Source organism: Papaver somniferum, chromosome 2 (assembly GCF_003573695.1).
Source record: "Papaver somniferum cultivar HN1 chromosome 2, ASM357369v1, whole genome shotgun sequence".
Lineage (NCBI taxonomy): Eukaryota > Viridiplantae > Streptophyta > Magnoliopsida > Ranunculales > Papaveraceae > Papaver > Papaver somniferum.
Window position 1 is genome coordinate 206,673,178 of NC_039359.1, and position 18,223 is coordinate 206,691,400.

General features: G+C 36.0%; 1 protein-coding gene and 1 long non-coding RNA gene across 2 annotated transcripts; one reads left to right on the forward strand and one right to left on the reverse strand.

Annotated features, from left to right (window-relative positions):
* Positions 1–779: 779 nt before the first annotated feature.
* Positions 780–8,412, forward strand: LOC113350332. Its single transcript, XM_026594444.1, has 2 exons — positions 780–955; positions 7,726–8,412. Exons 1-2 carry the CDS (start codon positions 862–864, stop codon positions 8,115–8,117), a joined length of 486 nt encoding a protein of 161 aa, XP_026450229.1. The 5' UTR covers positions 780–861; the 3' UTR covers positions 8,118–8,412.
* Positions 8,413–14,279: 5,867 nt separating this feature from the next.
* Positions 14,280–15,406, reverse strand: LOC113354441. The gene is made up of 3 exons (XR_003361880.1): positions 15,303–15,406; positions 14,804–14,978; positions 14,280–14,331 (listed from the first exon to the last, which is right to left on the reverse strand). It is a non-coding gene; the product is annotated as an uncharacterized LOC113354441 (long non-coding RNA).
* Positions 15,407–18,223: the final 2,817 nt, after the last annotated feature.

Sequence of the window (18,223 nt, forward strand, 5' to 3'; positions counted from 1 at the left end):
TTTCACATGCCATTTTTATATGACTTATGACTGCGTGAGTAAAACAAAAGTAGTTTAATGAAAGCATTGGGACATGTCTTCAATTCGGTTTGCGATACTCAAATATTAATCAATCATTTTATATTTTTCTGAATTTTACGACCACTGGGACATGTCTTCTATGAAACCAAGTATGTTACGTTTGATGTTTTTGCTATTACTGTTATACCACTGTACTACAGTGATGCAAAGTCTCTTGGCTACTTTTACTTGGTCCAGCCGTCTAGATATCAAATTACCCTTAACAAATGAAGTACATGAAAACTAATTTGTATCAAGATATTTTATCACAACTGTTGGTTTGAGCCATCATCACAGAAGAAGCCCGATTTTCGTGTTCAAAATCAGAGAATGATAGATATATGGAGGCGAAAGTTCAGTTTTAGCACGTTTTTGCATTCCAGTAATATGTTGATTATACCTTCAACAAGTCCCTTGGGTTTCAAACCAAGAGTTTAACCATTAATGGATTAGTTAGAAGTTGATATTTTCATCACACCAAAAAGATTATCATAGATTGGTTAGGTGACTGACTATTTTCAAATGGATTAATATGAACTCATCATTAATCAGTTTGGTAATCTATTTGGTGGCTATATATTTTCATCGCATCACGTTATGGAAACAATGCCTTCGATATTCTTTCACACTTCTAGAATGCATGAGTAAGACAAAAAGTAATTCAATAATTAGATGGGAGCATTTACCATCACAGGTTCAATTCACACTATAAAACGGAGTGTTCAGGGTTCCAAAGAGACAGGGTGAGCGAGCTAGATTCGTCAAAGAAATTTAGAGAAAGAGAAATAGATTAAATCAACCATGGGAAGTGATAAAAAGGTGTTTTTGGTTTTCCTGATCGTAACAATGCTTTTTATGGATAGTACTTCCTATCCTAAGAGTCTCATCAGCCTAGGTGGTGGCAGCGGGTGTCGCTGCCAGGAGTCTCGAAGCTAGTGCTGCCGGCACTACAAGTTATAATGTGATTAACGGTGCCGATGGAACCATATATGACAATGGCCCGGACAACGTTGACAATGGTAATAATACATCGTCGCAAGAACTACCACCACCTATGTCCGCACCCGCACCATCTACAGCTGTACTGGTGGAACTACCACCACCTACAATTGTACCTGTGGAACTACCACCACCCACGTCTGTATCCACACCATCAAACGTTGTACCAGTTTATGGGGGTAGGTATGGCTATCCTTGGTGGCCATTTCAGGTTTCAGAATATGGACATGGTGATTCTGCAAAGGACTCGGCATCAGAATCAGCTCCAGGAGAAAAGCAGAAACAATTGCAGCCATAGAGGCTGTATCTTGGGCAGGTGATCACCTACAATTCTTCAAAACAATCTTTGAGACGAAAGACTTGAAGACTGTCATAAGAGAAGATATACTAAATAAGAGCTACAATTATTTATGGTCATCTGCCTCTATTCTACATTTAGCTATAAATAAAGCCGCCGAATGGAGCTAATTAAATGGATCGTGAAGAATACATCAAATTATGTTCATGTACTTACTTTTGATGTAAAATAAATGAATAAGTGAAAGTACGTAACTTCATTTAAGGGTCATAAATAAAAGAAACCTTCTACTACAAGTCTACATCTTGAATCATTCACTTAACTGATCTTATCTTTACCAATATCATCCGTATTCTGGGTCTTTCTGTATACATTTCAGAATACCAAAAAATACTCAATATCTCTTGATCATTATAATGATTAAATTCGATCGCAATATCCAAATGATTCGTAAACGCATACGGTTTCTAAAAGTTCGATTAATGCTTGTTCAAATTTTAAATTTTTTGATAACCCTGACAAACAAACTACAATTGAAAGAAGATTTCTTTCTTATGCGAAGTTTCTCCGATACTTTTACAACAGTACAAACACTTAAGCTTGAGCCCTAACGTATTCGGTGGACCTATGTGAATCCGATAAATGGGCCCTAGATTATTATTCCTATTAATGGTTTTTGTTATCTGCATAAAGAAATGTACATCCAGTGACTTTTATGATCAAGAGTTTGATGCACGGAGATCTTTGCTCTACATTATGATTCGGAGTGTAATAAAGTGCTTTTTGCTATAGATTTATCTAAAGTGCTTACATTTATAATAAGTTTAGGCCCTTGAGAATTTGGGCTCTAGGACCGTCAAACACTTGCCTGTTCATAATCAGAAAATGATATATGGAAAAGAAGAAAAATAATCAACTTTTCCTATTTTTCATCTATTAACAACATGTCAGCATCCTACAATTATCTGAATATATTGTTTGTTTGTTTAGAAAAACATCACATATACACGCTATAAACTAATTAGGATGGAGGGAGCTTCATACGTCAGTAGGTTTACAAGTACAACCATGACATAATTACTATCTTCAACAACATGACACAGTTACCATCTTCAACAACATGTAAAATGAAAGTTAATCGAAAGTTCAACACGTTTCTAACAAAGAGTATTTCCATTGATGCATTAGTTAGAAGATGATGTATCTTGATCACAATAGAAAGATAAACCAAAGAAAAAACTTAATCAGCATTAATCAATTTTATGATCACATTTAATCACATATGAAGCCAAAATCTATAGTCTATTTAGCAACTGAATTAATAATTGCTCTTTCATTAGTCAATTAAGTTGGAGAGTGACCATTTTCAAATGGATTAATATAGCAGATATCAAAATCTATTTACAGAAGAACTCTGTATCAATCAGTTTGGTGACTATATATTATCATCCCACCGCATTAAGGAAACATGCTATATAATGAATAGATACAAATATACAAAGCCTTCAATGCTTCAAAAACAAATACAATGCCCTCAATTTTATTTCGCATATTTCTTAGATGCATGAATAAGACAAATTGTATTTACATTCCGCTTCCCATAACGCCCTCACAAGTTCACACTATAAATTGGAAGTTTCAGTGAACACAAGAGACAGTTAGCTAGCTTGATTATAGTTAGAGAAAGAGTAGATTTAAGTCTACCATGGATATTGATAAAAAAGATGTTTTCCCTTTTCATGATCATGACAATGCTTTTTGTGGATAGTAGTACTTGCTATCTTATTCGTCAGCCTAGGTGGCGTTGCTGCCCAGGATCCTGAAGCTAGTGCTTCAGGCACTACTAATTATAACGTGGTCAACGGCGCTAGAGGAACCATACATGATAATGGCCCCGACAATGTTGTAAATGGTGATAATACGTCGTCGCAGGAACTACCACCACCAATGTCTGCACCCGCACGATCTACAATTGTACCAGCGGAACTACCACCACCTACATATGTATCCACACCATCCAACGTTGTACCAGTTTATGGAGGTAGGTACGGTTTTCCTTGGTTGCCAATTCAGGTTTCGGAATCCAAACATGGTGATTCTCGGTCAGCATCGGAGCCAGCTACGGTTAAAAGCAGCCTTAGAGTCTGTACTTTGGGCACATGACCTACATTGCTAGGTATATATACTAAATAAGAGCCACAATCACCTATGGTCATCTGCCTCTATTGTATCTCAAGACGACAAGACATATAAAATAAATAAAGTCGCGGAAGGGAGCGAAATGGATCTTGCAAAAATTTAAATTAAGTTCATGTACTTTTGATGCAAAATAAGTAAATAAGTGAAAGTATGTAACTTCTTTGAGGACAATAATACTAATAAATAAATAAAAACACTACTATTGCACCTCTAAATCATTCTTCCTTCTTAACTCTACCGGTAAATATCATCTGTGTTGTGGCTCTCTCTGTATACAATCCAAAATGTAGTTGCATCTTTTCTGATGACTACATCCAAGTGAAATGAAAGGCTAAAAACTACTAAAACATACAAGATTCAACTATGAACAAAATGTAAAGAGCATGAAATGTAAAGATTAACACAAGCATATAATGTGGTTAGACCATGAAGACCTACATCCACGGGAAGAAGATGTTTTCTTATTATTATAAGGTCTTATCCTTGAAAGAGTTACAAATCTCTTCTAGATTTGTCACTTTCTCTCTATCTAGATCTCTCTCAGGAATTCTCTGTAGAAAGACCATCTAAGATTACATAAGTTGTCCATCCCCTTCTACATGGAACGGTATTTATAGGCGGAATAAACTTTTGGTGGCCTGATCATCCGAGTTTGGTGAGTTGTCTTCCATCGTCCTGGCTGCCTCGGACTGGCTCTATACTAACTCTTGTGATGACTAGTCTGGTTCTTCCTCCGAGTAGTCTCGCTCTCCTTCGTCTCGTGCTGCCCTTGTATGGAGAACCTCGTGCTCTGTCACCTCTGGGTAGTAGTATAAATCGTCTGAGTCTTCCGTCACGATGCAGGTCTTCCCATGTCTTGTTCTTATCCTTCATTAAATGCGTTCCTGCTTTTTAGACTTGGCCGTCTGAGAAGATTAGACCTTTCCTTACACGCGTCGTTCATGCGACGCTTGTGCAGCTGCCTCGATTCAGACAAACCCTCCTTTTTAGAGGATGATTCGATGCTCTCATCTCATCATATTATCATGTAATCATCTCTTGAGATATTGACACGTGGCCGTCGGGTATTTTACCCACACATTTTGATCCTTTTCTTTGCAACTTGCCGAGGGCATATTGGGGAGAAAACTATGTAACCGTCCCATCTTTTTCGCCACGTCCGCAGTTTCCGCCACGTCTGCACTTTTAGTGCGCTTTTACCCGTTGGACTTGAGGTGTCAGCTGGTGGTCCTTTGGTTTCTTATAAGATCTTTTGGGAGGAGAGAATGTCGCATTTAATATCTCTTTTCAGAGTTCACAACTTTTTCATTCTTTCTCTTCTTTAAAGAAGTTTATAATGTCTAGGAGAAAATCCCCATCTCGCACCCCAAGACGGTATAGTCCTTTTCCTTTTACTTCTCCTTTTTGTTTTCTCCGATGATTATCACCGTTATTCTTGGATTCTGTAAATGTTACTTCCCTGGATATCAGTGATTCTTGCAACTGCTCCACTTTTTCTCTTGGGTTTTGCAATCGTCTCGGTTATTTTGACCGACTGTTCCTCCATCTTTCTTCGACTGTGGAGTTTATCCTCCATTGTTGCTGATTTTTTCTCACCGGTGCATGTTTATTTTTGTTTTCTTTTTTGGCTTTTCTTTTTGCCGTTGTTCTAACTTCTTCCTTCTGTTTTCTCTTCAGCAGTACTAGGAAAGCTCCGATGAGAAATCCGAATTCCGACATTTCCTCTGGTACGTCAGATGAAGCGTTCTTAGAATCGGTGAGGGTTAGGCATCATCTCTAACGATTTCAGATTTCCTTTGCCACTCCTGAAGGTCAGTTTGGTGTTCTTTCCAAGGATCTTTTGGAGAAGAGCCTTTCGCTATATGGAAACAAATTTGGAAAGAAAGGAATGAAAGAATCTTCCGTAACAAAGAAGAATCAGTGGAGCGGGTTATCCTTCAAGTGAAAGCTTCTCTATTCAGTTGGGCAAGTGTTCATATTTCCTTTAAGAAATTCAAGTTTGCAGATTTCATCCATAATTAGCGGGCTTTTAAACGATAATCGGTGGTATCTTGTAATAGGGAAAAGCTTTCGTGTATCTTTATAGTTTCTGACATGTATTTGTTGTAAGTTTTAAGTGCTTTCTCAGCACTTTCTTAAATGAATTTTATCTTTTTCAAAAAAAAAAAAAATTACAAACTCAAAAGGAAAACCTAACTTACCGTGTTTGGATTTTTATAGAAGTCAAAATTCAATTTGGAAATCAAGTACCTACTACTATATTATGACTCTTTTTTCTAAATTAATATATAAAGGGGAAAAAATCCACATATTTTCTGTGTAAATAAAAGGAAAAAAGTAAATAAAATATGCACATGTTCTCCACCTATTTAATGTATTTTCCCCACGCATACCAATTCAAAAATGAATCTCCACGGGGCGTGGAGAAATCCCACTTACACCAAATCAAAAATGCATCTCCTCGGGGCGGGTCAAAGCCCCACACATACCAAATTAAAAATGCGTCCCTATTCGCCCTGCATACACCAAATTAAAAGGAAAAAAATGTCCGGTACGTAGCACGGGCACAAATCTAGTCTCTAATTAATGGTCCATCCGAGGATGGATATGTTAGAATAAATCCATTTTTTCTTGTTTTTGTGCAATGTATTTATCTATTCTATTTTTCGTTCTTATAATAAATCCAAGAACAGTTAAATTCTAGAATTCATCTCTAACTAATCCCAAATTTATGATATAATTAAAATAAAATTGTTTCTAATTTATTTTTGTTTTTTGTTACGTACCATTCCGATACATACAGATTGCATCCAGTGGTTAAGGTAAAATGAGAATATCTCAAATAGATTAGTACGTAATTAGTTTGGTGATCGACTATTTTCAAATTGATCAATATATTGACGTGGACATACAAAGCCTTCAATTTTCTTTCACATGCCATTTTTATACACAAAATTGGTTAAAAGATCAAAATCAACAATTTCGGAGTGAAAAGGATATTAAGATTTTGATATTTTTCAAATGGACAAAAATGTAAAAATAGTCAGGATGTAAACAGTTTCATCCTACCCATTTTTAAATATTTTTTTTTTATTTTTAATTTACATCAGGATTCATCCAGTTTCATCCTTGCTATTTTTTTGATGTTTATTTCACCCATACTAATTTTTACTCGTTTATTTGAACCATGTTTTAAAAATATTTGAACAAATAACCCATTTTCCGATTTTTATATGACTTATGACACCGTGAGTAAAACAAAAGTAGTTTTATGAAAGCACTGGGACATGTCTTCAATTCGGTTTGCGATACTCAAACATTAATCAATCATTTTATATTTTTCTGCATTTTACGACTACTGGGACATGTCTTCTATGCAACCAAGTATGTTACGTTTCATGTTTTTGCTATTACTCTTATACCACTGTACTACAGTGATGCAATGTCTCTTGGCTACTTTTACTTGGTCCAGCCGTCTAGATATCAAATTACCCTTAACAAATGAAGTACATGAAAACTAATTTGTATCAAGATATTTTATCACAACCGTTGGTTTGAGCCATCATCACAGAAGAAGCCCGATTTTCGTGTTCAAAATCAGAGAATGATAGATATATGGAGGCGAAAGTTCAGTTTTAACACGTTTTTGCATTCCAGTAATATGTTGATTATACCTTCAACAAGTCCCTTGGGTTTCAAACCAAGAGTTTAACCATTAATGGATTAGTTAGAAGTTGATATTTTCATCACACCAAGAAGATTATCATAGATTGGTTAGGTGACTGACTATTTTCAAATGGATTAATATGAACTCATCATTAATCAGTTTGGTAATCTATTTGGTGGCTATATATTTTCATCGCATCACGTTATGGAAACAACGCCTTCGATATTCTTTCACACTTTTAGAATGCATGAGTAAGACAAAAAGTAATTCAATAATTAGATGGGAGCATTTACCATCACAGGTTCAATTCACACTATAAAACGGAGTGTTCAGGGTTCCAAAGGGACAGGGTGAGCGAGCTAGATTCGTCAAAGAAATTTAGAGAAAGAGAAATAGATTAAATCAACCATGGGAAGTGATAAAAAGGTGTTTTTGGTTTTCCTGATCGTAACAATGCTTTTTATGGATAGTACTTCCTATCCTAAGAGTCTCATCAGCCTAGGTGGTGTCGCTGCCAGGAGTCTCGAAGCTAGTGCTGCCGGCACTACAAGTTATAATGTGATTAACGGTGCCGATGGAACCATATATGACAATGGCCCGGACAACGTTGGCAATGGTAATAATACATCGTCGCAAGAACTACCACCACCTATGTCCGCACCCGCACCATCTACAGCTGTACCGGTGGAACTACCACCACCTACAATTGTACCTGTGGAACTACCACCACCCACGTCTGTATCCACACCATCAAACGTTGTACCAGTTTATGGGGGTAGGTATGGCTATCCTTGGTGGCCATTTCAGGTTTCAGAATATGGACATGGTGATTCTGCAAAGGACTCGGCATCAGAATCAGCTCCAGGAGAAAAGCAGAAACAATTGCAGCCATAGAGGCTGTCTCTTGGGCAGGTGATCACCTACAATTCTTCAAAACAATCTTTGAGACGAAAGACTTGAAGACTGTCATAAGAGAAGATATACTAAATAAAGCTACAATTATTTATGGTCATCTGCCTCTATTCTACATTTAGCTATAAATAAAGCCGCCGAAAGGAGCTAATTAAATGGATCGTGAAGAATACATCAAATTATGTTCATGTACTTACTTTTGATGTAAAATAAATGAATAAGTGAAAGTACGTAACTTCATTTAAGGGTCATAAATAAAAGAAACCTTCTACTACAAGTCTACATCTTGAATCATTCACTTAACTGATCTTATCTTTACCAATATCATCCGTATTCTGGGTCTTTCTGTATACATTTCAGAATACCAAAAAATACTCAATATCTCTTGATCATTATAATGATTAAATTCGATGGCAATATCCAAATGATTCGTAAACGCATACGGTTTCTAAAAGTTCGATTAATGCTTGTTCAAATTTTAAATTTTTTGATAACCCTGACAAACAAACTACAATTGAAAGAAGATTTATTTCTTATGCGAAGTTTCTCCGATACTTTTACAACAGTACAAACACTTAAGCTTGAGCCTTAACGTATTCGGTGGACCTATGTGAATCCGATAAATGGGCCCTAGATTATTATTCCTATTAATGGTTTTTGTTATCTGCATAAAGAAATGTACATCCAGTGACTTTTATGATCAAGAGTTTGATGCACGGAGATCTTTGCTCAACATTATGATTCGGAGTGTAATAAAGTGCTTTTGGCTATAGATTTATCTAGGACCGTCAAACACTTGGCTGTTCATAATCAGAAAATGATATATGGAAAAGAAGAAAAATAATCAACTTTTCCTATTTTTCATCTATTAACAACATGTCAGCATCCTACAATTATCTGAATATATTGTTTGTTTGTTTAGAAAAACATCACATATACACGCTATAAACTAATTAGGAGTTACAACCAGGGATGGAGGGAGCTTCATACGTCAGTAGGTTTACAAGTACAACCATGACATAATTACTATCTTCAACAACATGACACAGTTACCATCTTCAACAACATGTAAAATGAAAGTTAATCGAAAGTTCAATTTCAACACGTTTCTAACAAAGAGTATTTCCATTGATGCATTAGTTAGAAGATGATGTATCTTGATCACAATAGAAAGATAAACCAAAGAAAAAACTTAATCAGCATTAATCAATTCTATGATCACATTTAATCACATATGAAGCCAAAATCTATAGTCTATTTAGCAACTGAATTAATAATTGCTCTTTCATTAGTCAATTAAGTTGGAGAGTGACCATTTTCAAATGGATCAATATAGCAGATGTCAAAATCTATATAGAGAAGAACTCTGTATCAATCAGTTTGGTGACTATATATCATCATCCCCCGCATTAAGGAAACATGCTATATAATGAATAGATACAAATATACAAAGCCTTCAATGCTTCAAAAACAAATACAATGCCCTCAATTTTATTTCGCATATTTTAGATGCATGAATAAGACAAATTGTATTTACATTCCGCTTCCCATAACGCCCTCACAAGTTCACACTATAAATTGGAAGTTTCAGTGAACACAAGAGACAGTTAGCTAGCTTGATTATAGTTAGAGAAAGAGTAGATTTAAGTCTACCATGGATATTGATAAAAAGATGTTTTCCCTTTCATGATCATGACAATGCTTTTTGTGGATAGTAGTACTTACTATCCTAAGAGTTTCATCAGCCTAGGTGGCGTTGCTGCCCAGGATCCTGAAGCTAGTGCTTCAGGCACTACTAATTATAACGTGGTCAACGGCGCTAGAGGAACCATACATGATAATGGCCCCGACAATGTTGTAAATGGTGATAATACGTCGTCGCAAGAACTACCACCACCAATGTCTGCACCCGCACCATCTACAATTGTACCAGCGGAACTACCACCACCTAGATATGTATCCACACCATCCAACGTTGTACCAGTTTATGGAGGTAGGTACGGTTTTCATTGGTTGCCAATTCAGGTTTCGGAATCCAAACATGGTGATTCTCGGTCAGCATCGGAGCCAGCTACAGTGAAAAAGCAGCCTTAGAGTCTGTACTTTGGGCACATGACCTACATTGCTAGGTATATATACTAAATAAGCCACAATCACCTATGGTCATCTGCTTCTACTGTATCTCAAGACGACAAGACATATAAAATAAATAAAGTCGCGGAAGGGAGCGAAATGGATCTTGCAAAAATCTTAAATTAAGTTCATGTACTTTTGAAGCAAAATAAGTAAATAAGTAAAAGTAGGTAAATATCGTTTGTGTTGTGGTTCTCTCTGTATACAATCCAAAATGTAGTTGCATCTTTTCAGATGACTACATCCAAGTGAAATGAAAGGCTAAAAACTACTAAAACATACAAGATTCAACTATGAACAAAATGTAAAGAGCATGAAATGTAAAGATTAACACAAGTATATAATGTGGTTCGACCATGAAGACCTACATCCACGGGAAGAAGATGTTTTCTTATTATTATAAGGTCTTATCTTTGAAAGAGTTAGAAATCTCTTCTAGATTTGTCACTTTTTCTCTATCTAGATCTCTCCCAGGAATTCTCTGTAGAAAGACCATCTAAGATTACATAAGTTGTCCATCCCCTTCTACATGGACCGGTATTTATAGGCGGAATAACTTTTTGGTGGCCTGATCATCCGAGTTTGGTGAGTTGTCTTCCATCGTCCTGGCGGCCTCGGACTGGCTCTATACTATCCCTCGTGATGACTAGTCTGGTTCTTCCTCCGAGTAGTCTCGCTCTCCTTCGTCTCGTGCTGCCCTTGTATGGAGAACCTCGTGCTCTGTCACCTCTGGGTAGTAGTATAAATCTTCTGAGTCTTCCGTCACGATGCAGGTCTTCCCATGTCTTGTTCTTATCCTTCATTAAATGCGTTCCTTTTTAGACTTGGCCGTCTGAGAAGATTGGACCTTTCCTTACACGCGTCGTTCATTCGACGCTTGTGCAGCTGCCTCGATTCAGACAAACCCTCCTTTTTAGAGGATGATTCGATGCTCTCATCTCATCATATTATCATGTAATCATCTCTTGAGATGTTGACACGTGGCCGTCGGGTATTTTACCCACACATTTTGATCCTTTTCTTTGAAACTTGCCGAGGGCATATTGGGGAGAAAACTATGTAACCGTCCCATATTTTTCGCCATGTCCGCAGTTTCCGCCACGTCTGCACTTTTAGTGCGCTTTTACCCGTTGGACTTGAGGTGCCAGTTGGTGGTACTTTGGTTTCTTATAAGATCTTTTGGGAGGAGAGAATGTCGCATTTAATATCTCTTTTCAGAGTTCACAACTTTTTCATTCTTTCTCTTCTTTCTCTTACTATTCCTTCTTAACTTCCTGTCTCCTATAAAGAAGTTTATAATGTCTAGGAGAAAATCCCCATCTCGCACCCCAAGACGGTATAATCCTTTTCTTTTTACTTCTCCTTTTTGTTTTCTCCGATGATTATCACAGTTATTCTTGGATTCTGTAAATGTTACTTCCCTGGATATCAGTGATTCTTGCAACTGCTCCACTTTTTCTCTTGGGTTTTGCAATCGTCTCGGTTATTTTGACCGACTGTTCCTCCATCTTTCTTCGACTGTGGAGTTTATCCTCCATTGTTGCTGATTTTTTCTCACCGGTGCATGTTTATTTTTGTTTTCTTTTTTGGCTTTTCTTTTTGCCGTTGTTCTAACTTCTTCCTTCTGTTTTCTCTTCAGCAGTACTAGGAAAGCTCCGATGAGAAATCCGAATTCCGACATTTCCTCTGGTACGTCAGATGAAGCGTTCTTAGAATCGGTGAGGGTTAGGCATCATCTCTAACGATTTCAGATTTCCTTTGCCACTCCTTAAGGTCAGTTTGGTGTTCTTTCCAAGGATCTTTTGGAGAAGAGCCCGTGTGGTCCTAACGAGATTATCGTTGCGGTGGGTCAACTTGACGCCGGTCTTCGTCTTCCCTTGTATTGTCCATTAAATCCTTTTCAGTACGAGATATTATGTAAAATCCAGTTTCTAATATATTACTTGGTGGAATGATAAACTCAGTCGGTATAGATATATTGTTAATATACGGTTGCACAAAAGCCAAACCATATCTAAAATCGGCTGATATTGATTCTCACTTAGTGAGGTCCCCTCTTTGGATGCCATTTTCAACCTCACGTAAAGAGAGGTCCCTTGTAGCATTTGCATCAAAAAGAAGAAAAAAAAGAGAAGAGGTCCAGGTCGCGTTATCTTTTCGTAACATCTAATCTAAAGACTTAAATGATAAATAAAGCTCTCACGTTGAACGGTGAGGAAATTCTCGCTTCCTATTGGTCAAAATAGGTCTTTTTTGAGTTTTGTGAAAACAAGCGTTTTGGTGAGGATACATGACAACGTTTGATTGGTTTGAAAAGAATATGAAAGAAAATACAAAAAAAGGAAACCAAATTCAATTTGGAATTGATGACCTGACAATATTTAGATGAGGGCACTTGGCAACGTATAATTGGTTTAAATGAGGACACAAAGTCATGCATTGGAGGGACTAATGGAGACTTCCCAGTTTCTTCATGTTATGAAATGATTGACGTACAACTACAACAACAAGGACAAGCTCAAGAGAGACAAAAGAAAATGCCGTCAAAGTATGTGTGGAATTCAGCCATCCCACCAAAAGTGTCATTCTTAGTTTGGGCTGAAACAATGAATGGTTTACCAACCGGTGATCGTCTTCTTCGAAGAGGTATGGAAATTACAAACATCAATTGTTGTCTGTGTCACCAAGAACCCGAAACAATACCGCACATATTTATCCATTGTGTATTTGCAAAGAAATTGTGGGAGCATTTCCTAAACCTGTTGGAGTCAAGATGGCGACCGCCGGATTCGTGTATGGAGCTTCTTATCTCATGGCAGCTGAAACTCAAAATTGAACCAATTGGATTCCTAAAATTTTGTTTGTCTTTCGCTATATGGAAACAAATTAGGAAAGAAAGGAATGAAAGAATCTTCCGTAACAAAGAAGAATCAGTGGAGCGGGTTATCCTTCAAGTGAAAGCTTCTCTATTCAGTTGGGCAAGTGTTCATATTTCCTTTAAGAAATTCAAGTTTGCAGATTTCATCCATAATTAGCGGGCTTTTAAACGATAATCGGTGGTATCTTGTAATAGGGAAAAGCTTTCGTGTATCTTTATAGTTTCTGACATGTATTTGTTGTATGTTTTAAGTGCTTTCTCAGCTCTTTCTTAAATGAACTTTATCTTTTCAAAAAAAAAAAAAAAATTACAAACTCAAAAGGAAAACCTAACTTACCGTGTTTGGATTTTTGGAAGTCAAAATTCAATTTGGAAATCAAGTACCTACTACTATATTATGACTCTTTTTTCTAAATTAATATATAAAGGGGAAAAAAATCCACATATTTTCTGTGTAAATAAAAGGAAAAAAGTAAATAAAATATGCACATGTTCTCCACCTATTTAATGTATTTTCCCCACGCATACCAATTCAAAAATGAATCTCCACGGGGCCTGGAGAAATCCCACTTACACCAAATCAAAAATGCATTTCCTCGGGGCGAGGCAAAGCTCCACACACACCAAATTAAAAAGGGGAAATGAGGCTCAGGCCCAACCCATGGATAACCCATAATATGAGGCCCTTAATTAATAAAAGTTTAAATCTAGGCCCCGAGTTTTTAAAAGACCTTGATACCCTTATGCATATTGTCAAGCCCATAATTAAATAAAATTTAAATCTAGGCCCAAAATTATTAAATCTAGGCCCGAAATTATTAAAATACAGTGCGAAGGTGTAAACAGAAGTTACACATGCATATGGCATGTGTAACCAGAAGTTACACATCCTTATGATATGTGTAATGCAAAGTTACACTTGTATATATATGCAAATAAATAGACATCAAAAAAAAACACAGAAAAAAAAGTTATTACTTTAATATTCATTTACAATAATTTCTTAGCATGTGTAACTAGAAGTTACACACGCATCTGTTTAGTGTAATTGAGAGTTACATATGTGTCTATCTAATGTAACTGAGAGTTACACATGCATCTGACTTGTGTATTCAGCGTCAACTCCAGTTCCAGCGAGATCATTACCACGTTTAAGCAATTAGCTTTTATGAAGTTATCTGAAACCTGAAATATAACAACAAGCAATCAGTATTTATAAGATCAAAATGAACAGTACATACAACAATGTATATTCAGTTTCACAAGCATCTGACTAGAGTAACTAGTAGTTACACATGCATCTGAATTGTGTAACTGAGAGTTACACATGCATATAACATGTGTAACTAGGAGATACACATGCATATGGCTTGTGTAACTAGGAGTTACACCTGCATATGGAATATGCCATTTATCATGAACTTGCAAGCCTAAGTTACCTAAAGCAAAGTATGTGTAAGTAAAGGTTACACATCTAATTAGCATGTGTAACTAGAAATTACACATCTATTTAGCTTGTGTAACTAGAAGTTACACATCTAATTAGCATGTGTAACTGAAATTTACACATCTATTTAGCTTGTGTAACTAAAAATTACACATCCATACCAAAACACCACCACTAAGACAAGCAGAATGTAAAGTAGATCCAACTTACAATGTCTAACACAGCTCTAACATCCATACCAAACCTCTCAGCTTCATACCAAAACACCACCACTAAATCCAAATACAAATTATCTTCCAAATCTGATCCAGTACCACCACTGCCTCCTCATCCTCCTCCAAAACCTGCACCTCCACCATCAACACCACCACAAGTGTTGATTTTCCTGTAAAAGAAACATAAAAATATCAGCCAAACTAATCATTGTATACACAAACTAGTCTAGATGCAAAAGCAATACTTCCAGCCTCCAAAAGTCATAAAACAAGCATGTATAATCAACTAACTAAACAAGCATGTGTAAGTCCCAACATCTACAGATGTTTTAACAATCAGATTTCATCTTATCATCTACAGATACAAGTCAATAACTGAATCCGTTGTAATCATGAGAGTTCATCGTTTTTAGATGATTGAATTCAACTAGTATTACCAAGAAATTGAACCTAAAACAACAACATCAACAGTAATAACAGCAATCTAAACGTACCTAGATTCAAAATTCATTGATTCCATAAAAATTATATTTTTCTACTCTGACCTGAATAGAACAACCAAAACAAGAATCAAAACCTAATCAAACTAAATAAGAAATAGAACTACTAAATGAGTCAATCATATTGAATCAAAACAAAAGCGTTACCTGAACTCCAAAAATGCACCAAAATTCCAAAACACCGAGAATAAAATTTCGATTTATCATCGTTTCTAACAGATCTTCTTCTTCTAATAACAAACACGCAGATGATTTACTATCATTCTTCCAGATCTAAAAAAGCAAATGAAATCAATGAAAGAAATATAAACCTAGAAACTTTATATGAATCTTCAAACAGAAAACTAAATTAGAACGAAATCTCTGCAGAAAAAATGAAATCAGATTACGAAATCAACCGATTGAATTGAAATTTTTCCTGTTGGATTTGATTTTCTACGAGAATCTTCATATTCAGTTCCTGCTGATGAATTTTCATTGAATCTCCGAAGAATAACTGATGTTGATTTCGAATTTATGTTTAGATAATCAGGATCTTTTTTTGTAAAGGTCAGATCTAAGTTATGAAATCATTACTCACTGGAAATTTCGATTAGAAATCGTGTTCTCGGCCTGTTTCTTCGTCTGAGAGAGAGAGCAAACCCTGAAACTTTTTTCTCTGCAACCGAGCGAGAGAGATGAGAGAGAAAGAAAATGAAGAAATGAATGGATCTTATGATTTTTCTCTTGTATATATTGAAAAGGGTAAATTTGACATTATGAAAATGTCACTTTATTATCAAGTCCTAAAAATTAAAGTTCTGGGCCTAGAAATATCAAAATGTGAAAGAATGGAGTTGACAATGAAGGATCCATTTTGTTGGGTTTCTATGTGTTCAACCCATATAGTAGGGGGTTATAGTATTTTTCACAATTAAAAATGCGTCCCTATTCGCCCTGCATACACCAAATTAAAAGGAAAAAAATGTCCGGTACGTAGCACGGGCACAAATCTAGTCTCTAATTAATGGTCCATCCGAGGATGGATATGTTAGAATAAATCCATTTTTTCTTGTTTTTGTGCAATGTATTTATCTATTCTATTTTTCGTTCTTATAATAAATCCAAGAACAGTTAAATTCTAGAATTCATCTCTAAGTAATCTCAAATTTATGATATAATTAAAATAAAATTGTTTCTAATTTATTTTTATTTTTTGTTACGTACCATTCCGATACATACAGATTGCATCCAGTGGTTAAGGTAAAATGAGAATATCTCAAATAGATTAGTACGTAATTAGTTTGGTGATCGACTATTTTCAAATTGATCAATATATTGACGACGACATACAAAGCCTTCAATTTTCTTTCACATGCCATTTTTTATACACAAAATTGGTTAAAAGATCAAAATCAATAATTTCTGGGTGAAAATTAAATTTAGATTTTGATGTTTTTTAAATGGACAAAAATGTAAAAATAATCAGGATGTAAACAGTTTCATCCTACCCATTTTTAAATATTTTTTTTATTTTTAATTTACATGAGGATGCATCCAGTTTCATCCTTGCTATTTTTTTGATGTTTATTTCACCCATACTAATTTTTACTCGTCCATTTGAACCATGTTTTAAAAATATTTGAACAAATGACCCATTTTCCGATTTTTATATGACTTATGACTGCGTGAGTAAAACAAAAGTAGTTTAATGAAAGCACCGGGACATGTCTTCAATTCGGTTTGCGATACACAAATATTAATCAATCATTTTATGTTTTTCTGAATTTTACGACCACTGGGACATGTCTTCTATGCAACCAAGTGTGTTACGTTTGATGTTTTTGCTATTACTCTTATACCACTGTACTACAGTGATGCAATGTCTCTTGGCTACTTTTACTTGGTCCAGCCGTCTAGATATCAAATTACCCTTAACAAATGAAGTACATGAAAACTAATTTGTATCAAGATATTTTATCACAACTGTTGGTTTGACCCATCATCACAGAAGAAGCCCGATTTTCGTGTTCAAAATCAGAAAATGATAGATATATGGAGGCGAAAGTTCAGTTTTAACACGTTTTTGCATTCCAGTAATATGTTGATTATACCTTCAACAAGTCCCTTGGGTTTCAAACCAAGAGTTTAACCATTAATGGATTAGTTAGAAGTTGATATTTTCATCACACCAAGAAGATTATCATAGATTGGTTAGGTGACTGACTATTTTCAAATGGATTAATATGAACTCATCATTAATCAGTTTGGTAATCTATTTGGTGGCTATATATTTTCATCGCATCACGTTATGGAAACAACGCCTTCGATATTCTTTCACACTTTTAGAATGCATGAGTAAGACAAAAAGTAATTCAATAATTAGATGGGAGCATTTACCATCACAGGTTCAATTCACACTATAAAACGGAGTGTTCAGGGTTCCAAAGGGACAGGGTGAGCGAGCTAGATTCGTCAAAGAAATTTAGAGAAAGAGAAATAGATTAAATCAACCATGGGAAGTGATAAAAAGGTGTTTTTGGTTTTCCTGATCGTAACAATGCTTTTTATGGATAGTACTTCCTATCCTAAGAGTCTCATCAGCCTAGGTGGTGTCGCTGCCAGGAGTCTCGAAGCTAGTGCTGCCGGCACTACAAGTTATAATGTGATTAACGGTGCCGATGGAACCATATATGACAATGGCCCGGACAACGTTGGCAATGGTAATAATACATCGTCGCAAGAACTACCACCACCTATGTCCGCACCCGCACCATCTACAGCTGTACCGGTGGAACTACCACCACCTACAATTGTACCTGTGGAACTACCACCACCCACGTCTGTATCCACACCATCAAACGTTGTACCAGTTTATGGGGGTAGGTATGGCTATCCTTGGTGGCCATTTCAGGTTTCAGAATATGGACATGGTG

Bases quoted from the DNA above. Each gene is read 5' to 3' on its own strand.
- LOC113350332 (XM_026594444.1), top strand. From the start codon at position 862: ATGGGAAGTGATAAAAAGGTGTTTTTGGTTTTCCTGATCGTAACAATG. The intron at 956-7,725 runs GTGGTGGCAGCG...TCATCAGCCTAG, and splicing joins TAAGAGTCTCATCAGCCTAG to GTGGTGTCGCTGCCAGGAGT.